This window comes from Plectropomus leopardus, chromosome 21 (genome assembly GCF_008729295.1).
Source record: "Plectropomus leopardus isolate mb chromosome 21, YSFRI_Pleo_2.0, whole genome shotgun sequence".
In the NCBI taxonomy this organism is placed as follows: domain Eukaryota; kingdom Metazoa; phylum Chordata; class Actinopteri; order Perciformes; family Serranidae; genus Plectropomus; species Plectropomus leopardus.
Window position 1 is genome coordinate 980910 of NC_056483.1, and position 27342 is coordinate 1008251.

At 37.2% G+C, this 27342-nt stretch overlaps 2 protein-coding genes across 2 annotated transcripts; one reads left to right on the top strand and one right to left on the bottom strand.

Annotated features, from left to right (window-relative positions):
* Positions 1-234: 234 nt before the first annotated feature.
* apoob (apolipoprotein O, b) lies at positions 235-11238 on the top strand. Its single transcript, XM_042510631.1, has 9 exons — positions 235-278; positions 668-781; positions 2134-2256; positions 4366-4398; positions 5693-5747; positions 5950-6045; positions 6848-6939; positions 9455-9544; positions 10249-11238. Exons 1-9 carry the CDS (start codon positions 261-263, stop codon positions 10282-10284), a joined length of 657 nt encoding a protein of 218 aa, XP_042366565.1. The 5' UTR covers positions 235-260; the 3' UTR covers positions 10285-11238.
* A 2958-nt stretch (positions 11239-14196) lies between these two features.
* Positions 14197-18845, bottom strand: LOC121960777 (diamine acetyltransferase 1-like). The gene is made up of 6 exons (XM_042510632.1): positions 18612-18845; positions 17381-17432; positions 17215-17295; positions 15886-15987; positions 15752-15792; positions 14197-14824 (listed from the first exon to the last, which is right to left on the bottom strand). The coding sequence occupies exons 1-6, from the start codon at positions 18672-18674 to the stop codon at positions 14648-14650; spliced, it is 516 nt and encodes a 171-aa protein (XP_042366566.1). The 5' UTR covers positions 18675-18845; the 3' UTR covers positions 14197-14647.
* Between the last annotated feature and the right edge of the window lie 8497 nt (positions 18846-27342).

The window sequence follows — 27342 nt, forward strand, 5'->3', positions numbered from 1 at the left end:
GCATATCACAGTTTATGCACTTTAATTTTTTTTTTTTTGTTTATTTGTTTTTTGTTTAATTTCAAAAACTTTATTTTATTTCATTTCTATATATAGATATTTTTTTAAATTCATATATTCAGTGTTCAACCCTCAGATGTATTAAAAATATTCTGTATCTGTTTATCCACCGTCTCTGGAGAGGAGCAAACCGCGCATGCGCCTTTTAGTGCGTCACACCTCCGACTTGCCGTAGAAAAGCGAAAGTCTCCTGTGTCAGAATGTCATATGTCAAACTGGTAACTATTCTTTGTGATTTTCACCTTTTTAGCACCTTTAACTGTAATTGCATGTTAAACTGTAGCTGTTATGTTGTGTATCGTAAGTTTATTGTGTTACACGCTGATTTGTTATTTAAAAATAAATGTTTAAACGTCGCTAAATTAGTCAACAGCTGATGTTAGCATGTCGCTAGCTGATGCAGCTAACCTGTCAGTTATAAAGCGAATTCTGCTTTTTTTAAATTTATTTAACGCGACTTTAAAATGTGTTTAATATTCTTCCGGTGGTTTAAAATGTCTGAATCATTATATACGTTGTTTTAATTGATATAACGGTTTAATTTGGCGCTTTACTCGTTAGTTCTGTCGTCATTAACAGGGTGTGTGTTGTGTCGCTTTGCCGCCAGGTGTCGCTGTGTGTCGCAGCTCCAGGTGTGGCGGCGCTGCTGAGCGGCTCCGTGCAGGCTGCCGCTGCGGAGGCGAAGAAGAAGAGCCCGCAGCCGGCTCTGAGCATCGATGAGGTGAAGTCATCAATATGTTATTATCTGTCAGCAATCTTATTTTTACAGAAAAGCTTCACTTTATGTTTGAAAGGGTGGGATATTTACGGTTTTAACCCTTTAAAACTTCAGCAAATTGGCTCAATTTCTCCTTAAAACATATAACTGAAATAACTGAAAAAATTACACTAAATAAGTTTCTTTTTTAATTCACCATTTATTTAGTGCATATTAACTTAAAGCAACAACAAATAAAACAACAGATTACCAACATTTGAATATAGCATCCATGTGTAATATGCTATATTCAACTTATCACATGGTAGAAACAAGAACAAAATGTACATTTATATTTATACTTTGTGCGAGTGTTTAGATATATTTATTTTATATTAGTACTTTTGTTTAAATTGTATTGATATATTCTACACTTTCCTACTTCTTTTCAGACTTTTGAATGGGAGCATCTGTAACTAAATTGTTGATTTCCTCTGAGGGATCAATAAAGTATTTCTGATTCTGATTCTGAATAATAGAGTAGAATAAAATATAAATACTTTATTAATCCCATGAGGGAAATTGTTTTGTTAGAGCAGCGACTGATAAAATATTTGTTAAAAAGGCAAAATAATGCAAATAAATATACAAAGGAAGGCACTTAACATAGAATAGAATAAAAAGACATAACAATAATAAAAATAAAGATATATACTGTATGTACAGAGAACAAACAACAAAAAAAGATTAAAAAGAGCAAAGATGCATAAAAAAAGGAAACATAAAACAAAACAAATAAATGAACAACTGAAGCCTTAATTGCTTGGGTTAAATTACATTTCATGTAAAAGTTTGAAGAATGACTTTGTTTCAGCGTTATTATACTTTCTGCTCATGCCTACACACATACTCTTTATTTTTAATTTAAAGCCTTTTTATTGTTTCCTTTCCTTTCAATAATAACAATAATAATAATAAAATGTCAATTAAATCTTGTTATTTAATATCTTTTTTATGTTATTTGTTTGCATTATATTCTTAAAGATCATCATATGATTGTGGCACTGCTGTCCTATAAAAAAAACAACAAATGTCTTTAAGTTTTGGTGTTGTGAGAAAAACAGGCCTGTTTTTTGTTGTTTTTTTAAAAAATTTTGCTGATCCAAGAGGGTTTTTTAACGAGTTTATTCAGCTAAAGAAGGAGGAAAATTTTCTGTACACGTAAAAGAACACTTCCTCCTGTTTATGATAGGCCGTCGTGTGTCCCCGTTATGGTTCTTTCCCTGTTTTGAATCATAACTTTGATGTAATCGTTGTGCAAATGTAACTCAGAGACGACACTGATGTTCGCCTCGTTGTTGTTCGTTGTGGTTCAGCTGCCGTCGTTGTACACCAGCCCCGAGGTGGACTCTCGGTATGTGGAGCCGGAGGCCGGACCGCTGGAGCAGAGCGTCGCATCGCTGAGGAAATTGGCAGAACCGTACACAAACCAGTGCCAGGTGTGTCCATCATACGTCCCGACACGAACATGTCAACAAAGAAGTTTAATCATAGCAGAAGAAACGAGTTTGGGCTGAGCTGGAACATATTTTTCATATATTGAATTAAGGGTGGAGATGCTCTGCCTCTTTTTTTTGTTTCGCTGCAAAACTCAACCTGAAAATCTGCTTCTGTTTACCTCAACCTGAGACGCACTGCAATATAAATAAATTAAAAAGGTAATCAGGGCAATTTGCAGATCACAGATATAAACAAAAGCTTGAGCAAGAAGGTTTATATTGTTACACACGGAAATTTGACCTCAATTATGTAGTAAAACGTTACTAAATTAGTTAAACGACTCGTTCTAAAGTAAGAAAAACACAGCTGTTCTTATTTTCAGGTGATTATGCACAAAAGAAAACAAACTTATTATATTATTTTCAATTTCTGCCAATAAATCCCCCTAAATCTTACACAGTGGAGCTTTAAAGGTGATGTTTAAATGTGCATGTTGAAACCTGCAGAACCTGCAGCAGGTGTGTTTGCATCTGACGCTCACTGACACAAAAATTTCATCAAAGCAGATTAATTATAGCACAAAAATTGGGTTTGTGCCACTGGAAAATATCCAGTTAGTTGGAATTGAGGGTATAGATGCTCAGTTTCTGTGTAAATGCCCGACTCCATCAAACAAAATCTCTTCAGTTACCACGAGTCGTGACCTGCGAGAGAAAGAAAAACATTATGAATGAGGGACTTAAATTTCAGTTTGCACCGACAGTCGCACGTTTTCCACAGATGTTGTGGAAATATTGTTGCATTTCTGAACTGTCCAGAAGCCCAAAAATTCCTCTTGGATTTCACAGAGCTCAACTCCTCAGTTTTCATTCCTGATGTGCGGCGTCAGTGTTTTTGGTCAGCTGCTCTGACTTCCTGCCATCACTGCAGAAAAACAGCCACACGAGACGAGAGGCGAGGCAGCTGATGCACGTTTATCTCTTTTGTTTCCAAAATAACGACATAAACGAAGAGAACCACAAGCAACCAGTTAAGCAACGAGTTTCTGTGAAGCTCGTTATTATGAAATGTTGGTGTCTTCAGATTTGTTTTTGTTATGTTGATGATTTCGGTTGAAAACACTCCCAATAAAAACGTTATTGTAACTGTCACAGACGCGTCACGTTCTCACGTTTTCCAACCGTCAGTCTCATCCTCGTGCACCTGATTTGGCAAAAACGATATGAACTCAACGATGACCTGATCAGATTTTGTTGGTCAAAGGTCGCGGTGACCTTTCGCCCGTCTCATTTTCGTGATTGCAATATCTCAGAAGGACTTGAGGAAGTTTCCTTAAATTTGGCACAAACGTCCACTTTTGACTCAAGAACCGATTACAATCAAGAGTTTGTAGGTTAAAGTCACTGAAGTGTCACAAAAAATGTTTTTTGGCAATTACTCAAATATTCATATTAAAACAAATTTCACACAAATGTTTAATAGATATGATGATGAAGGTCTGGGATTTTGTATCTAAAAGGTCACTTTAACGTGACGTAATTAACGCGTGCTAATAACCAACCAACATTCCCGTCTTTAAGAGGCTTCAGGGGGTTAAATTTTAAAGCCAAAATAACGATTCTGGTATCATATGAAACTAGCAGATTGAGGGAATCCAGTGATACTAGCTTCTCGTAAGGGGGGCGGACTAACACGCCAAAGTTCGGCTAAATTTGGTGATGGTCCCTTGACCTCTGAGTGAAAATGGGATCAGTCGGTTCCCACGAGTCTCGTCTTTACAGACGCGCCCACTTTATGCAGTTTTTACCGTCATTTGTTTCCTAATCGAGACAATCTGGTAAGAACTGCTTCACTTTGTTAATGTGGACTTCAAAACTGTTTTTAAATGCAAAATAATGTGATTAAAAACGTGATTAAAAGATGCGATTAATCGTGATTAACTATTGAAATTTCCCGATTAATCGCAGTTTAAAAATATAATTGTTTGACAGCCCTGATCATAACGTTGTGCATGTCGATACTGAACGGCTGAATCAGGCATTTGATTTGAGTTATTTGATTCAGTTTTTGTCACAGATTTTTGATTTTTTAAAATATTTTTTTTGCAGAAAACAGGCCAGGCTGCAATGGAGAAAGTCGAGGTAAGTGACATGTAAAGATACTGCTTGTTTGTTTTTTTGTTTTTGTTTCTTCTTCTTTTTTTTGTTGTTGCTGTTTGGGGTTTTATGAGGAAGTGTATTTTTACACACTGTGATAAAAGCGATACTTACCGTGAGCGCAATAATTAGTCGTGCTGAGTGTGCTTAATCTCGTTTTTGTGTTTATTTTATTAGGGTTTTAAAGGGTCCGTCTTTTTTTTTTTTAAATATAGATTCACAAGTTTGACAAATATGAGAAACAAGCTTTTGTACTTTAACATGCTGCATATTTTTTCTAAGCTCTCCTTTTCATATGTGTTTACAAACTGTTTAGTTCCCTAATATTCATTTGAGTGACTCCATATCTGATCTGTCTGTAGATGATTTGAAGTGCATAATACAGGAGTTCTGTTATATTTTGAGCAGTAATTGGTCACTTTTCAGTTGTTTTATAGACTTAGATCTGCACAAGTGCTGTAAAAAAAAAACCAACAAGGGGGAAAACATCACAAACCATAAACCTGATTTTGCACGTCTGCTTGTTAACACTGAAATTCTGAACATCTTCACCCTGGAAGAGTTTTATTAGGCCCATTTTCTGTCTTAAAATGCAGTTTGTATGTGAACAAAAGGCTAAAACATACAGTGTTTCTAGTCCAGCTGAAGACTGAACCCAAAATCTAAAATCTGAGCCTCACAGCCGTGAACACGTTAAGCAAACAACAATTCTGCAGACAGTAGACTATTTTCACACTTGTTTTTATGTGAAGTCACCTTTTATATGTCTATTTATTTATTTATTCATCTTTTATCTCTTTTCCTCTTCTCAGTTTGCTGCTCTGACTCTATTTTTCTGCTCTTCATCCCCCTGATACCCTGTTCTCATCCTCCTTTCAATCTTAAGTTACTTACTTGTTCACCTGTTTCTTTTTTTAAACTAGTTCTGATCTTGTTTTATCCCCACTGATATGATTTCATCTTCTTATATTATTTTTATCATTTTTTTGCTTTTATTCTTACATTAGATTTTTTTTATTTTATTAATTATTATTTTTATTTATTTATTCCTGTATTTGATATTCTCTTGTTGAGCATTCGTGTTCACATTTTATTCTTTTGTTTGATTTCTTTAGACCTTTCTCTGTTTGGCATGTTTTTTACACATTTATGTTTATTACTCCCAAAGTTCCTGCTATTATTAAAGGTGCTGTATAAGTAAAATTATTATTATTATCAATTCTTTTTGTATATTTTATGCCACATAAGAAAATATGTTGTACTGTATCTCTCTTTCCAGCAAGTTTACAAGACTGTGGAGCCCACAATCAGCACCTCCATAACAGCAGTCACAGGTGAGGAAGCCGTCAGTGCAACATGTCACATAATCATGAGAGCTCGCTGCAGACCCCCAAAAATGCAGTTTGACTGAACTGTTAAAAAACAAAAAACTTCACGGTGTAAAAATGGTGGAATTTCCCTTTAAAGTCGTTGACAGGTGATTTTCGGATGTTTCAGTACTTGTCAGTCCTCTTCACTCACTGGTTGATTTTTCAGATGTGTACCAGTTCCTCAGTGACCCTCCTCCTGACCTCTACCCCAGTGTGGCGGTGGTGGGTTTCTCCGGCTTCCTGGGACTTTATTTAGCCAAAGGTAAACACACACACACACACACACACACACACACACACACACACACACACACACACACACTGACCTGCATTACCTCACAGAGCAGCAGAAAGATCAAACCCGTTACAGAGGTAAGGTGATTTTAAGATAATATGACGAGTCCTACCGACAGATTCTGCACCTGAACTGGCTCCTGTTTAATGCTAAATATGAACATAGACCTGCACACTACCCAACAGTCATGGCTGCATATCTATTTATGACAAAAATACCAAAGAAATAAGAAACTATTCATATTTTTGAACACAGGCGTATTTCTGGGGTGGAAATCTGGAAGAGAGTTTTTTCACTTCAGGCTGCTGTTTGCTCGCATGTTTGTTTTGTTTTTACTTCTCAAGTCTTTTTGTGACAGTTTTCCGTGTGCTCTTCCTTTAATCCAGGAGCATTTTCTCTGTAGGGAAACAACAAAAGCATCCTTAAATTAAGTGCCACAATTAAATAGACCAGCTGACATCAGCTCGATGTGTCTTTCTTTTTATGATCATCTGCTGCACGTGTGTAGTTTAACATACGCCGCATGTTCACGTCAGGGAAGCACATGCTGCCTTCATGCTGCTGAAGTCGTCTCTCTGGTTTTGGATCATATTCCTGCTGGAACATGTAACGTAATGAAGCATGTAATTAACAGGTCGTCTTTAAGTTTGTCTCAGGTTTGTCTGAGGGGGGGAGTCAGTGTCAGACTGTCAGAAAAACGCAGCTGTGACAAACTGTGACGAGGAAACGTTAAACTGTGCTGTTGGTTAAAAACGTGTTTCTGTTTCAGGCTCCAGAGTGAAGCAGCTGCTGTTTCCTGTTGGACTCATGGCTCTGAGCGCCTCCATGTTTTACCCTCAGCAGGCTGCGTCTCTGCTGAAGGTGAGTATGTTGTTATTCTGTCGGATCCAGGGTCCTTAAAAAGTCTTAAAAGACATTGGATTCATTAATCTAAAAATAAGGTTTTAAATGTTAATAAAATTACTTAAATCAATCTTTCAAAAGGCTTAAAAATGGAAAAATGAGACGAGGGATTTTTATAAATCCATAGAAATGTCCTAAAATCAGATAATGTCCGAAATCTTAAAAAACATCGTAAAATCTAAAAAAAATGTCCTAAAATCCTAGAAATGTCCTAAAGTCCTATAAATGTTCTCAAGTCTTAGAAGTGCCCTAAAATCGAAAAAATATCTTAAAATCCTAGAAATGTCCTAAAATCCTATAAAAGGTCCTTTAGGAAACATACACGGTGATGCTGCTGCTGGCCCCTGGCCCCTTTTTGTTTAAGTGGCCCCAAAGCAAAGTAAGTTGCTCCGTAATACTTAAATAAGAAAAATCAGCCTTAACTTTTAATTAAAATCTTGAAAAAGTCTCAAAAGCTTCAGATTTAAGCGTCTGTCGCCTCTGGGCGCCCGGTTTTAAATTTCACCTTTTCACTTTGTCACACCACAGGACATCACATCTCTGCTGTGACCCAAAAAATAGATTTTCTAGATAGTTAATAAGCCGACAAAAACGACAATATAATAGAGGAAAAAAATAAAGCCTCTTCATCTGTTCGACCCCCAAAATAAAGCCTGGAAGCAGCTGTGAAAGCAGCAACAGTGAACCGTTTTTCATGTTCAGGGACAAAGTTCCTGCTCAGTGTTTTTGGTGCAGCACAAAGTTTATTTCAGGACTTATTTAGTAAAGGAAAATCCCGCCTCGCCCTGTAACCTGCAGCTCACGCTGACATCACGTAGATGAAAAGTTTCCAGGCGTTAGTCAGAGCGAATCAGCGACGGAGCTGTGAGCGTTTCCTGTCAGGAAAGGGCTGCGCTCTCCTGCAGGAAGTCCTGGCTGTGAAAGTGCTTGTATTTCCCGCTGATGTCTGGCTCCTTTTATTTACTGTATTTCCACCCAGAGAGCCGACAGGCAGGAACACACACACACACACACACACACACACACACACACACACACACACACACACACACACACACACACACACACACACACACACACACACACACAGATACGGAGAGAGACACACCCAAACGCGTTCACACTCGAGCTCACACCCAAGCAGAGGGGGCGACCACGATAAAAAAACGACACGCAAGTCAGAAGATTTCTCTGAATTTCTTTCAAATAAAACCAGTTTATTTACGGGTTTAAATTTTACATATAGTGTATTTGTTCCAGTATTTTTAGAGAAATCTTTTTTCTTATAGTTTATTGTAAATTCCCTAATTATGAATTTGGGTCAAAGACGAGACGTGCATATTTTTTCCACAATATTTCTATTTAGATTTTCCATATTTTAAAACACAGCTTTTGCAGGCGTGTAACATATAACGTGCAGTTGTGACATTATACAGAATAAAGAATCAGAATCAGCTTTTTTGGCTAACTACGCTCACACAGACGAGGAATTTAAAATCAGTTAAATTTGCTCTCAATGTACAGGAATTAAACAGTAAATATAAAAGGAAAATAAAAGAGAAAAACAGGAAAATATAGTTTTAAATCCACATATGTACAAGCCCTAATGCAACATTTTTTTTTTTTTTTAAAAACAGTGCAAAGGGTCATTTGGACGAAAAGAGTTTGAGCAGTTTGTGTCGAATCTGCAGCGATGTTACCTTTTTGATAAAATAAAAATAAATAGACAAATAAAGAAAGTCATTGTTTAACCCTTTAACAGGCATTGTAACCACACGGTTGACTTTTTTTTTTTTTTTTTTTTTTACCGTGCATTTAACACAGATTTTTTGTGATCTTGTGTTTTTTATCAATGACAGTTTGTTTTTTAATATATATTTTATACAGATCTTTCTCACTAGATTTTTATTTGTATCTATTTATTTTTGTAAGTTTATTGTATGTATGAAGTTACTTTTATTTTTAGATCTATATGACATTACATTGACTTTTATGCTTTTTACAATGTATTATACATGGAAAAAATATTCTTATAAACTGAACTTGAACATATTCTATGGTCTATAATGTACAATTTTTTGCAAATGCATCTCTTAGTGTGACTGTTAAAGGGTTAATGTCGGTGGCCGTGCCATTATTCTGACTGAGTCCCGGAAATGGATTAAAATATTCTTGAAAAAGTTGCGGAAAAGTTTTGAAAATTCTTTGCTAAAAATGTGGAATTGCAGATTAAATGTGCGTTAAATTAAGATGATGAGGACGCTCTGAACTCTCAGACCCGTTACAATCATCCGTCTCTTTACGTGCGGGTAATGTTGTTTTTAGGACGCTCTGAGCTCTCAGACCCGTTACAATCATCCGTCTCTTTACGTGCGGGTTAATGTTGTTTTTAGGACGCTCTGAGCTCTCAGACCCGTTACAATCATCCGTCTCTTCACGTGCGGGTTAATGTTGTTTTTGGTGCTTCCACCAGGTGAGTCGGGACTCGGCGTACACCTGGGCTCAGCAGGGCCGCAGCACCCTGGAGACTCTTTGGAAAGAGCCGCCGTTCAGCAAAAAGAAGGTGAGTCTGTAGTTTTCTGAGTACTGATGATGAAGTTTAAATGGGAAGTAACGAAACAGACTTCCAAAATACATAAAAATAAGATCAACATATTAATAATAATAATAATAAACCATTAGTCAAATTATTTAGATTTTATCGTACAAAAAAACGTCGTTGTCTACGTTGATATTTAACTGTATATATATTTTACAGAAAGGGTTTATAATGAGTTTCCTCGTTTAAACCAGGATACACCAGAACATCAGGTTTAAAAACCCAAATAGTTTGTTGTGTTGCGATGTTACGATAAAACGATTTTTTATGGACCTAGATTCTGTGCCTGCATATTTTTTTTTATTTTAAATACCTCTCAATGGCAGTTAATGTACTCCATTTTGCATAGATATACCAATTTTTTTTATTTGATGTATTTTTTTATTTTTTAATCTATTATAATAATAATAATAATAATAATTATTATTATTATTATTATTATCATTAGTAGTAGTAGTAGTAGTAGTAGTAGTAGTAGTAGTAGTATTTTAATTATATTATTATTATAATAAATAAATTCTGAATTACTATATTATTATGTGCTATCTGATTGTAAAAAGCTGTATTTTATAGCATGAAAAATCTAAATAAAAACATTGTGGGGATAAAAAGTGATAAAGGTTTATTGTTATGGCTATTCTGACTTTTTTTTTTTTTAATTTGAGAAGAAAGAGCGAACAGAGAGCGACGACTCGACCAGCTGAGACGGCAAGAAGAAGACGACACACACCTGAGAGACTTTCACCTCCCAGTAACACACACACACACACACACACACACACACACACACACACACACACACACACACACACACACACACACACACACACACACACACACACACACACACACACAATCTCCTCCATGAAGCAGGTCTTTTCACGCCCATCCACATTCTGGTTTATCAGATAACTCTGAAATCTGCTTCTTGGATATTTCGTCCTCCTCCTCCTCCTCCTGCTCCTCCTCCTGCTCCTCCTCCTGCTCCTCCTCCTCTCCTCCTCCTCCTCCTCCTCCTGCTCCTCCTCCTCCTCCTTGTCTCCAGTCTCTCCTGGTTTCTCCCTCTCTGACGTCAGCTCCTCCAGTCGCTGCTTTGTTCAACAAACACACATCACAGAGTGGAGTTTGTGCAGCGTTTTCTCTCTGAGGGCGTTTTCATGCATCGTACCTGCACTTCCTCCTCCTGTTATGAGTTAAAGCTGCACAAACACGACGTCGCAGAGACGCAAAGCTGCCAAAACTCACAGATTACTGATCAGAGCTGAAACCAGTGAGAGATTCATCAGTCAGCTGAATGACAGAAAATGAATCTGCAAATATTTTGAGTCAGTTCATCCTTTTTATGGTATTTTTTAAACAACGTTTGCTGCTTAGAGCTCCTCAAATGTGAGAATTTGTTCCTTTTCTTCACCTTACTTTTCATTTAAGTGAAAATCTTTGGGGTTTTTGGACTTTTTGAAAGCAGTTTGACGTCACCTCAGACATTTTTTTCACCTTTTTATGGACCAAATGATTAAACTATGAATTAAAAAAAATAATAGAAAGAATTTTCCAGTTCTTACCTCTGCTTCTGAGGATATTTCTGTTTTTTAGTCTGTTTTTATTTGTGTCTTCATCTGGATAGAAGACGGATATCTCAAAAAATGTTGTGTTATTGAAGCAAAGGTGAAAACCGCAAGGTAGGCCGACTGTACCACAACTCGGGTATCATCGAAATTTCCCAATTTAGCCCTCGTGATTATGACGTCGGAGGGCTGTTCGTGCGCTCGTAACTCGTAAATATGATGTTTGGGAGGAGCACGTGAAGGTCGCAGGAGAGCTTTGGAGGAACACGTCTGAGAGAGCGCGTCGCTCGTCTCATCGGACTCTCTCAAGAGAGTTTTTGTTTGTTTTTTTGCATCTTTTGCAAAATGTATACCGTTTCCTTGGAGCCTTTTCTCTGGGTTATGAAGTGCCATTTTTTGTCATCCACATGATATAAAGTCAAGACAGCTGTGACCAACCGATATTTAATATTTGGGTTTGGTATTACGTCAGCACGTTGATCTAAAAAAAATGCAGCTTTCAGCAGCAACATTTTTCCAGCAAGATCATTCCCCACCAACACTCGCTCACATGTCCACATATTTATTTATGTATCCAGGTCGCAGTTTGACGCAAATACTACTGCAGTGCTACAGTAAAGGGCCAATAACGCGTGTACTCCGGCTGGATTTACTCACTAATGAAGTGAATGTGTTTGTTGTTGATGTGTAAGAATAATAATGATGCACTGTGTGTCTGTATGAGATTTTATCTTAATGCAATGTTATTAAATCTGGCATCTGACGGAGACGACCTTTTCGTTAGCAGTTATTCAACCAAACACTGTTTTTTCTGGCCTGTGGCAGATTAGGTCATTCAGAAAACTTCAGATGGAAAATATTTATAAAAAAAAAAGCCAAAATCTGGTTATTGTGGCAGAAAAAAAGGTAAAAGACAAACTCACAACTAGAATATAATATCAAGTTGGAGAAATTTAGAAAATTAGATCTAGATATTATATAACTACTAAACAGGTCCTTTTTAAATTAAATATTTAACCCCTAGAGAGTGTTTGGCACACTTTACGCTCTTTTCATTCTTCATTTTTCGATCATTGTGTGTGTGTTGATGCATGTGTCCCTAAATGTAGTCCAGATTGTGTATTTGAGTGTAATCAGTGAATTTGCAGCTCAGCTCCTACAATAAGTCTAAAATACACTGTGGAAACTAAATAGTTACATTCAGACTGTTCAGGTCCAAAAATGCTCCATTGAAACCCATTCAAACTGACATTTTTGATCCCACAGCCATCAGAGCAGAAAAACAGGACTTGTATTATTTCTGGGTGTCATTCTGGGCTTTTGACTCTGAATTTGTCATTTTGACTATTTTCCACCTAAAAAAAATCTCCTCTGCTTGTAGAATAAGGGTTAAACATCTGAAAATGAATGAATATTTGATATTTATTATTAGGATTGATGCTTGTTAAAAATATAAACTAAATGAAAATAGAAAATAATATTAATATCTGATATTTTTTACAGCTTGATTTTGAAAAGTGCATTTTGTTTCATATTTGACATCATTAGTTTAGAGCCTGAACGCACTCGAGATAATCCGCGCAGTGATGTGGTTGGCGGATGTAGTTTGGTAGAGAGAAAATAGTTCCTGCCGTAATTTCGGGAGGGTTTATGAATGTACTGTGGTATCACAGCTTGTTCCACATGCAACAATTAAGATGTCTAATGTAAAAAAACTATTTATTTAGTCTGTCTTTGAATTAGTGTGTCTCCTGTATGTTTTATTGTATTTCTGTAGCGTTTGAACTGTCAGTACTTTTTACTTTGACTTTTGTATCTTGTTTATCACCACACGTTTTATAATTGTTTGTTCTTTTTCTGTTGCGCTTCTTTTATTGTGAAGCACTTTGAGCTGCATTCCTTGTTTGAAAAGTGCTCTATAAATAAAGTTTATTATTACTATTAAAGGCCAGAAACAATCATTAACCCCCGTCATCAGCTGTGTGATACTGGGATCCTGATACTGGGATCCTGATACTGGGATCCTGATGCTGGTTTTGACTGGGAGGCTCTGAGCGGCTGTGTGTTGTGACTCTGGTGTGCAGAGGTCGCGTCTCGTGGTTTTGGCTGCTGCATTTCCTCTTTAAGTCTGCAGAAAGTTCACTGGCAGAGAAACAGACGTGGAGTCACGTGGAGAGTCTCTCCGGTGTCTTTGTGCCGACTGTTTCTGCCGTAATCTCATTTCCTCTCTTTGCCTTTAAACATCTGGTTTTGGTTTTTCGTTGGACGCTGATGTCGTGTTTGATGCAACTCTCCTCCGCTGTTGAGACGATCGAGTTTTCGTGGCTGTCAGAGAAAAACTGGATTTAAACTTTTAAATTAAAAGTGGAAAAAACTCGGCTGCCGACTCGTTGGAAAACCCTTTTCACGTGTCCCAGGAAGCTGAAGTGCTGAGTGGATGAAAATAGAGCCGTGACTTTGACATTTTCAGTTTCAGTGACAGACGAAAGGACAAAAAACGAATTTAAACCTCATTTGTACTTTTAGAAAATTGAAACCGGCAGTAAAAAGCACTCATACTGTTCTCTAAATATGTATGTTTTTACTGCCAAAGTACACGTGTGAATATATTTTATCCTTTTAATTATTGATGAGTTTCAGAGTTTATTTTAGACCCAAAATCAACTGAAAACGAGTCAAATTAAGAGCTTTTTTATTTCCAGAGTATCAGTACCAGTTTTTTTTCTCGCCATTGATTACTGAAAGTTACAATAGTATATTAAAGTACGATTTAAACTCCTTTTTTGTTTTTTTCATTTTAAACAGGAAAATATGTCTTTAAAAGTATTTATCAGGGTATATTTTAGTCTATTTCATTTATGTATTTATTAATAAGTGCATCATTGACTCTATTTGCAATATTTGCATGAGGAATAGTGTCCATACTTTTAAACAACATTGATTTGTATTTCTACGCTTTTTTAAATAAAAATCGATCAAACGGTTTGCAGAATTTGAGATTTGATTTGAAGGTTTAGGTATTTAATGTGAAGAAGGATGAGACCACTGAGATGTGATTTAAATTACTTTATTGCAAACTTTAGTAGTAATAATAATCACTCTACCTGCTGATAAACTGCACAGACTAAGACTGACGGTTAAAATAAACAGAAATGATTCTGGGACATATTGGCGACAGACGAAAAGCTTACTAAGATTATGAACTGAGTGCATAAACATAAAACTACCATACACAATTTTCCCTTTTTAAAAAGCTCAACTTTTCTGAATCAAAGCTCGTCTGAGCCGAGAAGACGCCGAGCGGCCGACGGACTCCTGAGCCGGCTGCTGTGAGGTCGCCGCTCTGAACTCACACAGGACCGAGAGCCAGAGCGCCGACGACACCATCAGAGATCCAAAAACACGACTCGTCAAAAAAAGCAGCCAAAGCTCCGTCTGTGGTCAGGCTCTCATGTCGTCTCCTCCTCCTCCTCCTCCTCCTCCGGTGTGCGCCCGACCTTCATCACTCCTCGGGCGGAGTGCCCATCTTCACCAGGCTGCTCTTGTCGAACCTGAAGAGCCTCCAGCCCTCCTCCTCAGAGAGATCCTCGGCGCCACGCCGCTTGTAGAACTCGATGGACGACTCGTTGTTCTCCGCGACGACAAACATCATGCCGGTGCAGCGCGTCTTCATCGCCAGCTGGAAAAGGAACAAGACTGAGTCAGTTTTGCTTTTCCAGAAAAGTTTCGTGACTCAGAGTCTTCCGCTCCACAGACGCTCATAAAGCCCTTCTTTCATTTTTGTTTCATTCTGTCTGATTTTTTTGTGCACACTGAGCCGACGACTTCTGCTTCATAGATGGTATTTATATTATTTGGGTTGCTCTTTATTTTTTTTTCTTAAAATGTCCCTTTTAATTTTGCATAAATCCTGCGTGGTTTTAAATCTGGGATCAACCTTGTAAAGACTTTTTTTTTTGAAAAGCTCTTCATATGTTCCAGTTTTTTATTGAAACCAGCTGAGGAGTTTTTAGAACATTAACCTTATTCAGCCTAATCCAGGAGGGACCGGTCCATCAGTACTGTGACACCTGTCACAGGTCACAACAGCAGACCGGCTCCTGGTCTGGAAACCTGTGTGGTGGTTCAGAGTCCGGCTCGGTAATGTAAAGATATCATATGTATCCAGATATGAGACTATATTTCCTCTCAGATACGGTTACACGGCGATAATAAATGGTGTTTTTTTCCTGATTTTAAGGGCTGCGTTACAGTAAAGTGATGCACTTTTCTCAACTTATCAGACACTTGTACTTATTTTAATACGTATTACATCTACATTTCTAATGACTGTTGATCAGAAATGGAATTGTGCTGATATTTTTCCGAAGTACCAATAATCATTCCTAAAATATTCTCAATTCTGTCTCTTGTTGTGGCTTTAATGAATTTAATGAGTTTGTTTTTGAGGAGATATAAAAATATTGAGATATTTATCGTGTATCGGGATATGGCCTAAAAATATCGCAACATAATTTTCAGCCCGTATCACCTAATTCAGAGCTTTAGAACCGGACTAAGAACGGCCCTGTTTGATCATTTATTTTGACACAGTAAACATACTCACGTCGCTGAGATGGCGCAGGAGCTCCGAACCGATGCCGAGTCCTGCAACGATTAAAAAGGAGCGCTCATTAATAAAGAAGCAGCTAAGAAATATGACTACGTTTATAAGCTGGGCCAGATGAGTTGATTTTTTACCTCTGTACTCCGTCATCACGTAGAACTCCTCCAGGTAGAGCTGTTTGCCGACCCAGGGGTCATAGGTGAAGTAGTACATGACAAAACCCACCACCTTCGAATCTGCAGACACACAGTGATCACACACTTCAGTATCCTGATGCCACATGTACTTTTATATATTGTTTTTATTATAATACATACCCATATTACATACAGTCATTACAGCACATACAGAAATAAAGTTATTATTATATGATGTAGATACGCGAGTCTCAGTGCTGCCTGAATAACAGACTCAGAGCTGCACTCGTGGATTTCTGCACATATTTGCAGAAATATTTGGAACAATTTATGCAAGAATCACAATAACTAGTGCAAAGAGCTTTTTACTTTAACCCTTTAACACCTGGATTGACATGTTTTCTTGTGCTGCATGCAAACGCCTTTTACAAGCATTTTATGCTCTGAAAATTGATTTGATTTATTTGAAAACATGGGGAAGTTTACGGAGCAACTTGGCAATAAAGGTTTCACAAATTGGGGAAAAAAAATAAAATAAGACAGAGTAGCAGAATATTAGAGAATATTAGATCAAAAAATGGGAAAATGTTGTTTAATTTTTAAAATAATGTTCTTGTTTATTTTTGTTTTTTTACTTTTTTTGGTCACTCATCCGGTAATTTTACTGTAACTTTTTACTCATTTTTGGCAATTTTTGGACCATTTCTTGATATTTTGTTTGTTGCCACCTTCACAAGCTTTTGGAAGAAATCAGGCCAATGTGCTCAGCTTTCAAAGGGTTAAGTATTTAATGTCCTCCCTCTCCCTGCGAGCAGCTGCAGCCGGGAACCTCTCTCATTCACAAACATGCCTCAGCAGGCCTCAGGTATGATTACATCTGTAATTATTTCACAAAAACAGGAAGCACAGGCTGTGTATGCATTTAGCTTTACGTTGTCGGTCTGTGCAGATGGCCGAATAAACAGCGTCGTAAGCTTAAATGCAGAAGTGTTATTCTGGGAGAGGAGCTGAGTTGGCGCTCAGGTTTCACTTTGATGACAGTGAAGAAAATAATAATAATAATAAACAGGCTTATGAGACAATCTCACCTCAAAAATGATTACAAAAACATACTGAATCCTACAATATCAAAAAATAAGAACAAGTAGACATAGAGTCTGTAAAGTACAATTATAATGCCTACGTAAAAAAGCGAAAAACATCAAATAAAATGTAAAAACACTGCACTGAGGGTGTATTGACCTCTGTGTGTTTGAAGCTGTTTGAAAATGGTTCATCTTGAACAGTTTTGGGAGGAGCTAACTCGAGTGTGTGTTGGTTTCTCACCGTCACTGCTGCTCTCTCCTTGGATTTCAGCGATGATGCAGCGGTAAAACGGGGTGTCACCAAATCCATCCTCAAGGAGTTCTGCAAAGAAATAAAACCTTTGAGCACGAGACTAAAAATACTTTTAATGTGTGCGTGTGTGCAGGTGGATGTGTATAAAACTCACCTTTTTCAGTCAGTGTCACCTGGTGCTCCATCTCTTCGTATTTTGCCAGTTCCTGGAATAAAAAAGTAAGAAAAAACATGATAGGTTTCGTGCTGAATCGACTGGTTGTTGCTGCCAAATGATACCGAATCGTTGAAGCCAAAACACATTGAAAAGATCTGATAAGACGGCAAATATTTACTAACTAATATAAATAAATAAAAGAGAACTGCAACCAAAATATTTGCTGAGCGGAACATTTTACTTTTAAAACATGAACTTTAGACTGTTTTTTGGGATGCAAACCGTGCAATGACAACACACATCATATGTGAAATAAGATCATATTGGTATATTAATTCTACCCCAATTAGAAAAAAACAACAACTTGATAACTGATTATTGTCTGACAAGAAATGTAATGTTTAAAGCTGAAGAAATTAGTTGTTGCACAAAACTTATATTGTGCTTCCACCTGGGATGAAATGTGCTGTATAAGCACATTTTTTCTTGCTTGATGGGTATTTTTCTGATATTTTATTGACTATTTTACTTGAAATAATGATGAAAATACTCATTGTGTGTTCCTGGTTGTTAGGTCAGTAGTTGTACAACTGTAGTACTTAAATCAATGTCAACCTTTATAAAAACATACACTAAGAGGTATTTGGACCACATTTATGTGTTGTAAATTTAATATATTTGATTTAAGACTGTTGGTCAGACAAATGATCTAAAGACGTCCTCGAGTATGGTACATATTTATGCATTTTGTACTCTCCTGATATTTTTTAGAGTATTTCTACGTGAAGCACTGATGAATATACTCATAGGTTGCTCTTGTTGTGTTATTAATGTCAGGTCGGTGCTTATACAACTGCAATAACATTAATCGGCGTCAGCCTTGATAAGCGGATAAGCTGAAGGTAAGACTGACCATATTTGGAAACCGTCAGTCTGACCGGATGTGACCCGTCTGGCTGTAAACAAAAGACCACCGACACTAATGTAACACTCTGACATCCACCGGAAAACTTACACCGACCTCTTTGTCACCATTTCACGGCTTAATTCACCCTTTTTAAGCCGTCTGAATTTAAACACCGGAACTGCAGTTACAGTTAAAGGGGAGGTCAAGGCTAGCGAACGGTTTAGCCACACAAACACCGTTAGCTAGTAATTCAAAAAAAGGCGACCGTTATTTTTCCGTTGGCGCAGTGATAATGTGTTTTTATCGGGTTTTTACGCTCACCTTCACCAGTCGTAATATATCAGGCACGTCCCTGGGTTCAGCTTTTCGTAACTTATACTCCATTTTCTTCTTTTACTCTTTTTTCCTCTCGTTAGAAGTCCTCTGTACGTGAAGTGAAAGATTAATTGTTTCTTCATTCGCTTCGCAGTGGCCTTTCCCCCGCAGTCAGCCTCTGGTCCGGACGCGTTCGTCGAGACAAGATCATCCAGGTAGGTCTCCCCCTCGGCTGGGTCGCTGCCGCTCAACTGATGCCTCCTTTGTTTACATGGCGGTATTTATATCCGGCACGCGCTGGAATGTGGTTGGTCAGTTCCGACGGCTCTCGCATTTCTGACCAATCAGCGGCTCCCTCTGGCCTTTCGCGCAGCCAATCGAAACACAAGATGTAGTCACGTGACGCGTTTGTTTACATTCTGCATCCTTGTTTTTGACCGAAACTTGGCAAAGTAACTGTTTTTAAAACTAATGAACTGAGTATTAGATCGTTTATTAAAGAGGCACTCAGACCTTTTACTGGAGGAAAAATAGCAATGCCATCTTGGAAAAATACTATGTTACAAGTAAAAACCCTGCATATTTATTTTACTAAAGTAAAAGTACAAAGGTGATGGCATCAAAATATACTTAAATAACCAAAAGTAAAAGTACTCTCTATGCAAAATAGCCAATGTATATATTATATTACAGGATCCTCCCGATTATCGGGGAGGACCTTAATGGGTTTTTAGCACGCTTCTTGGATTGTAACACATTTCTAGGTTTTAGGACGTTTTATAGGGTTTTGTAGGATTTTAAGACATTAGGGGCTTAGCTCGGACCTCTGTTGGGGGGTGCAGGGGATCCTTTACCGGCACTTTATAAAATAAATAAATAAATAAGATCATTTTGATGCTGTTTTATGCGCTCTTGCACCTCATGTGTACTAAAAAAAAGTCCACTAGCCCACAGCATGACTATGTGTAGCCGTTACAGTGAGCGTTATACATAATGCAGCTATAATACGTTTTATTTTCATACCCAAAGTATCCAAAGTACTTAAAATTTGCACTGAATTGCATTACTTTATCTTTGCCTGACAGGCTGAACTCAGGGTGATAAAATCCCTGTTAGTTGACCGGAGCGTGCTGCGTCATCCCGTAGTGGGCGGGGCTGAGCACATTCACGGAAGCGCTGTGGCACCGTTGCACCCTGAGGAGGAGATTTGTTATTTGTCTCCTTTTTTCTGACCTCACCGGCTTTATTCAGACACCTGAACCTTTAACGGTGACACCGGGACTCCACGATGCTCTCACCGAGGTCAGTTTCAGTAAAAACGTTGCTCAAATTTCTGTTAATGCCCCCTGAAATCACTGATGACAGAAGCTAACCGTTAGCATGTTTACACGCGTCTGATTAACGCCAGGGATGCTCAGCAGCCTGTGAACTGTTTCTGAGACGTGTTTGTGTTTGGATTTATGACTTTTTAACACTTTAATAAAGAAATGAGCGACACCTGGGTATAATGAACCAGGCCCAAACTGGGTGTGGATGGTTGTGTACATAAAGGGTGTGTCATCTTCATACCGCAGCTCAAAAAAAAGCCCAAATCATACAAACGGCACTGTGGTAGAGTGATTCACTGTGCAGAAATGTACACACACACACACACACATATATACAAGGGGTGTAACAATACATCGGTATGGATCAGCATCTTTGAACTGATTTGATGTGATTTATTTGCAAAATGTAAAAAAGGAAATAGAAAAATTATTATAGAAAAGCAGACAGACAAAAAAAAGTAATATTTACAGATAAGGGTCATACATAAAGAGGGTTTGTTATTATAAACATTATTACAATAACTCTAAAGATCTTGGTGCATTCGTGTTTGTCATGATTATTTGCACAAATATGACATAAAGGTTAATGGGACTACAGTCGCCAGCTAGTTATTGAAATCTTTTCAAAAAAACTGCATGAAACAGATAATGATAATAAACTGATAATTTCTACAGAATATACAAGTGTATATAAGTAATAATAAATAATTTATCTTCACTTTATCACGTAAAAATTAAAGTCTGGATTAACTGTGCTGAAGGAAAAAGTTGGAGGAGATGGTGTTTAAACAAAACTGAAGTTTCTGGTAACATCACAGGTTTGACAGCTGTGTGTGTGTGTGTGTGTGTGTGTGTGTGTGTGTGTGTGTGTCTGCTCAGCTGTTCACTGTGCAGCAGCTCGGCTGGATTAAAGTCAGATCAGATGACGGTTATAATTAGAAAAGGATGCATGTGTCTGTAACTGGACTGTGTGGCTCTGAGGTCGTCTCTGGGTTTGTTTATTGACCTCTCGTGTCCTCATGTGGGCTGCAGGCTCCTGCTGCTGCGCTCCGCCGCGTCCTTGACCACAAGGTCGATCTGCACGGGGGGCGTGTTGAAGCAGGGCAAGGCCCCGGACATGGCTGAAGGTAAGACGGGAGCCATCCTTCCTGTTTGAGGTGATCCACCTTCACCTGGTGTCATCAATGCAGACACGCGTGCTGTGCAAGAAGTTTGTTTTGCATTTGATTTTTGTTTTTGATGACTGACCTGAGACCTGTGAGTCACGGCACACGCCTCAGATTTTACTCAGAAGTTCAAAAAAGCACAAAAATACCTGAGCATCATTTTCAGGTCAGAACAAGTTCATCCCAGACAGTAAAACAAGTGCAAATGTGCAGATTTATTAGTTTATAGTCGTTTTATGGTTACAATCGTTCCAGGGTCATGGCACATGTAAACATCTGTATATAAATCAGTTTTTCTGTGGTGCATTCAGACTCCTTTCACCTGCATTTTAAGCTCTGACATCTCTGAATTTTTTTAAATGTATTTTTAATTGTCTTTTTATTTCCAAGTCGTCTTTTTTTTTTAAATTCAGGAAAAATATAATGAGCAACTTGGCAAGAAATGTCCTGCAAACCTCAAAGAAATAAAAAGTAAAACAAACTGGATAAGGAAATGATATAAAAACTAGCTGGAATGGATTACTAGATATTATTTTTAAAAAAGCGAGGGCAAATTATATAAGCTGTGGGATCAAAAATGTCAGTTTGAATGGTTTTCAATGGATTTTTTTTGGACCTGAACAGTCTGAATGTAACTATTTAGTTTCCACAGTGTATTTTAGACTTATTGTAGGAGCTGAGCTGCAAATTCACTGATTACACTCAAATACACAATCTGGACTACATTTAGGACACATGCATCAACACACACACAGTTATCACAACAGGAAGAAGAAAAGAGACTAAAATGACAAACAGTCTCTAAAAACTAAGGGTTTAAATATGTGTCATATAAATTATTTTTTAGTTGCATTGTGGACAGTTCCATCGGTTCTGTTAAAATTGTATTCTCACTGTAAGTTTAACCTTTACTGTTTTTTTTTTTAGTTGAAGACTGTAGGACACTTTGATTTAAGCTTTTTTTTTTGCACTAATTTGTTCAAATGCTCATTTTAAAAGGTGACAGAAAAAAAAATTTTACAGGTGCGATTTTTCACAAATGTTGTCTGTGTGTGTCATTTGTGTGCTGATTGTTGAGCGTGAGCTAAAGTCTCTTCATGGAGCCATTGACTGATGTAACAGTTTTAAATGAAACAGTTTTTTTAAAAAGCCTGAAAATTCATGAACAGCGGGCTCTTTTTCCTTCAAAGCATCAACTGTATAATACAAGTTTCTCACCAAAAACTATATTTAATTTTTCTTGACGTTACATTTTAACACATCATGATGACTTTTAAATGAAACCGTATGTAACCTGGTTAATTTAGTTAACGAGCTCATATGCTGCCAATTTTAACTCAGATTTCAACACTGGATTACTATTTTTAACTGACGGGACTTTTTACAAAGTTTGGGTGTGCTTATCACTGCTGCTGTGAGTGGATGATGATAATGCCGCCGCAGCTGTCACAGGAGTGTTTTTTAACCTGAAGACAGTCAAAAGTTCTGCATTTAGGTTTAATGAATTAGTCAGATGGATTATATAACTTTGGAGCATCAGTGTGATTTAAATTCTGTCTTATGTATATATTGTTGTTATTGTAGCTTTGCACACATATTTATGTTTTTATATTTTTAACTTACATACTAGTTGGTACACTGCATTGTAGCCCAGTTATGGTTGTAATTTACACATTATCACATTATCGTTATTATAGTTCAAATGTTCACAGATTAGAGCTGACTGTATTTTACATTTATGTTCATCCACTTACATACTGAACATATTTAATTACATACTTTTTTATAGATCTACAGTAAATGTGCCGATTGTTTGTTCTTACTGTATTTCTATCTCATATTTTCTATTATTTTATATTTTTACTCTTATATAGTGGTGTTGGTGCTATTTCTGCTTTCTACAATATTTCTGATTCTGAGATAACATTATTGTTGGATTATCAAACAACATCTGAACTTCCCCTCTGTTTGCAACAGGAATAAATACTCATTCGAAATAATACTTTACACTGTGTGCTGTGCATTTATGTACCTTTACCTTAATTTGAAGAAATTCAGAGCAGTAACCACACACTTTTGTCAAAGTGATCTGCCCATGCCCTACTATGTACCAGATAATCACTGTAGTGCACTAATTTGATATATATGCATTTTTTCAAAGTCTTCTTTACCTTTATTTTTTTATTTTACACAAATCTTCAGGTAATTTTATTGTTGTTTTTACAAAGTTCTTGCTATTTTTTGGGTAATTATGCCTGCCTTTTTCTAAGGACACAAACCAATTTGCTCAGGTTTTGGGTTAAATTGAGACATTTGCTTGGATTTACTGTTAAAGGTGACCAATTTGTCTCGAGTTTGATGATAAATTCATGACTGTTTTTCTTTGGTAGTGTCATAAAATATGTTCTAATAAAAGAAATTATGGCATGTTGATGACCTCTGACCAGGGAGGGATCCCTGACACCCCCGCTATCTGATAATCAGGAAAAACAGTGACTTAACTTCCTGACGGTCACATCATGGAAACCCCAGAAATGAGCGAATCATTTGTTCAGACGAAGCGAGAGGAGGGAGAAATGACAAAATTAGAAAGATGACACACTCGGAGGGACCACTTCTGCTTTTTCAGGCCTTAAGTATCTGAGGATTCCAGCCGTTTGTCAGTTCGCCGAGCTCTCTCGAGAAGTAAGACCAGCAGAGATTACTTTACTCAGCATTTCTACGTTTAATCTTGTAGCCATCACCCTTGTTTGAAAATGGACAGCTGTGGAAGCATGTTGAAGTGTGCGCTGGTCGCTTTTGTCCTGGTGGCTGCAATTCAGTCTGCATCGGCAGGTAAGATTAAGATTTAGATACAGAAAGTGCAAGAACTTTGCCTTTTAAAAAATAATTTTCTAAAATGAACTCTAATGTGTTTCCATCTGTTTTTAGTTGAGAAGCTGTCAGCCTGCTGTAAGACAGTCAGCGATCAGGAGATAACCGAAGAAATCTTAGGATACTTGGTCCAGGAACACGAACCGCCATGTGTCAAGGCTGTCATGTAAGTACAAAGAGCAACGTTGTGTTCAGAAATAAAATAAGTAACAATTTTTAAAATCGGATTTCCAGAAAGATGCTCCTGTTTTGTATTTTGTTAAGGAGAAAAAAATCTGAAATGTGCTAATGTTGCATTTGTTCTTTCATTCCTGCAGCTTCCAGACAAAGACGGGTTTTTACTGCAGTAAGTTGTCCGCTCGCTGGGTTTTCCGCAAGGTTGTTGCATTCGAGTAAGTTTATTATTTTCTTTCATTAACTCACAAAACCATTTCTGCACTCACCAATTCAATCATTAGATCTCAAACTTATTGTCTCATGTATTTTTTTCTAACAGGGAAGCAAAAGCTCGGGCTGCTGCTTTGGCTGTTGTCCCCCCGTCTCCCATCTCCCTCCGCACCATCATCACATCCACTGTCTCCCCTCCCTCCTCCTCCTCTCTTCCTTCCTCCCGCTCTACAGCCGAGATGCCTTCTGGTGAAACCTTTCCAGATAGCAACGAGTAACTCCAACGAAAACTGAAACTGCATTTGTCAAAATTTTGGCCTCGACCCTAAAAACAAAATAATGTGTAGGGAAGCACTTTAATTAATTTTATTATTATTTTTTTATATATGAAGTTTCTTTGGATGCCTTTAGAGTAAATTATTTATTAGTCTAATTTATTTGACCAGAGCTGATAGAATTATGTGTTTATTTATTACCAAGTGTATTTATCAATGTTTACAACTTCTTGTTCACAATTTTATCAGTGAAATTATTTTGTTTTCTTACTATACATCTTGGCATAGTCCAGAAAAAATGTTCTGAATTATTTATGTATTTAAAAATAACTGTGATAACTGAACAATCATGAAAAATTGGTCAGAAATAAACGTTGCACATTTAAATCCAAGTGTTTCTGTATTTATTTGCATAAGGGAGGAATTGTTAACTGGTTTCAAAATAAATCCTTGTAAAATTCTCAAGTGTTAGTTTTACTGTTTCAAAATTGAATTGTCATTAAAACCATGTTTGACAACCACTTTTGGAAAAACTAAAATACTGTCCAGCATCAACCAAACTAGCGACAGTCTCCCAGATGCATTTATTGGTAACGTTTATGTTTTACACTGTGCATGGTCCCTTTTAAATAAATAACATAATTGAAATTAAATAAATGTAGCATGCAAAGCGGATTAGTTTTGCTCGTCCCTTGTTTACGGAGTGGGCTTGCAGCAAATGTTTTAGAAAAGGTATTGGTTATGTTATTATTTTAATGTTTACACCAACAACAAATGCATAGTGCTGCTTTGCAATTTTACTGTGTTTTTGAATATAAAACTCAGTGAAATGACTTCAGCGTGTGTATAGGCACTTTGTGGACATTTTCGGCACATTATAACAATACTGGGATAATAGACCTGTGTTGAAAATTACAGTCATTGGACGATATATTGTCTGTAAAATAATTGTGCTCAATGACATTTTTCCTGCAGCAATCAGATTTTTGAATAAGAACTGTTGACTAACACTGCTGTGACTTTACTTGACTTTACTGTAACTGTATTTGTATTGCAGTTATTGGATTTGTTGCTTGGATTTGTTTTCTTTTTCTTTCATTTTCGGACGCAGTTGTATGGATACTTTTTAGCATTTTACTCTTGTTGTGGAATATTGTGCTCCTGTAGTGACTTTGCTTGGTGCTATACTTCTTGTTGTATGTTGTACTGTACTTGTCTTGTTGTCGTATGTTGACCATGGTGGCAAATGAGTTTGCCCTTTGGAGATTAATAAAGTTAACCCTATCCTATTCTGTCCTAATTTCAGGCCACTGATATATGATAAAATACTAGCATGATAATGCATGTACACCCTTTCAAAGAGCAATAAACTTTTCATTCCTAATATGCAGACAGCCCAACTCTGTCCCAGATCTCGGCTGTAGTGCTCTGTTTGGTTGCATGTCAAACAAAAGAGGAAGCGGAAGAAGAAACTGAGCCAATTTCCTGTTGCTTTGGTTCTTCAGCGTGGGCTGAAAGCTTGACTCAATCCAGTTTTACACAATGATGTTTTCAAGTTTGTGTAAAGTCACGATAAGGAACATGATGAAGCACTTAAATATCAGCAAAAGTCAAGTGAGCACGGCTTCTGTGATTTCAGGGCCCCTCGGCTCCGGAACGACCTGCCCGTGGAGATAAGGCTGGCAGAATCAGTGACTTATTTTAAATCACTTCCTAAAGCCCATTTCTATAGACTTGCTTTTATGTAATGTCGTCTATTTCATTTCTTTTATTTATTTTTATCTATTTTACATTTTTAATTTATGTTTTATCTCTTTTATTTCCTTTTATTTGTGGTTTTAGTGCTTCTGGTGTTGTTGTTTTTGGTCGATTTCTTTGTATTATACTGACATTATGCATCCTGCATCTTGAATTATTTGTCCTCTGGTTTTAATTTTATTCTAACTCTACCGTTTCTTCTCGCTTGTGCTCAATAAGACTGTTTGGTTTTTTGCTGTTGTATCGACGTCTATGTATCTCATTTCTGCTTTTTGTTTTTCAAAGCTGCAGAAACGACTTAAAAAGTTTCACCTGTTATGCAAAAGTTTGCAAATTTTTAACCTTGACGTCTATACATATTTTGTCTTGAAAATTATAAGTTAAGTACTTTTTTCACAAGACCAGCAAGTCTAGCAAGATTATGAAATTTAGAGATATCAAGTGGGATGACTTCTTGGTTGCATAAGTTTGATCTTAATCACATCACCTCACATCATCCTCTATCCTTGTATGACTTGTTGTTCAGCTGTGGGTGATTCATTGTTTCTTTCTAATAAATGCTGATTTCTGCTTGCTGAGTCACAGCCAAATAATTTCTTTTCTCTGCGCTGTTATTCACGGGATTCCTTAGGCCCCCTAAAACTTGTGCTGCAAACGTAGCTGCCTGTTTTCATCTGAGTGAAATCGTTTTGGCCTGGTGGCAGCAGGGAGAAGGAAGTCGTGGTTACCACCCGCTAAAAACAAGCAAAGACTTTCCTCTTTTCTGCCACTAAAGATTAACAAATCTGTTTTTTTTTCCTTAATTGATTTTGGAATTTCCATCTCTGCCCACTTGACTTGAACTGTCTTATGTTTAACCATTTGGAAGCTGGATCGTCATGCGTAAAGGCACTTTTCATAAATATTTATCTCTTTGAACCTAGAGCAAATTTGTTGGGATTCTTTTGAA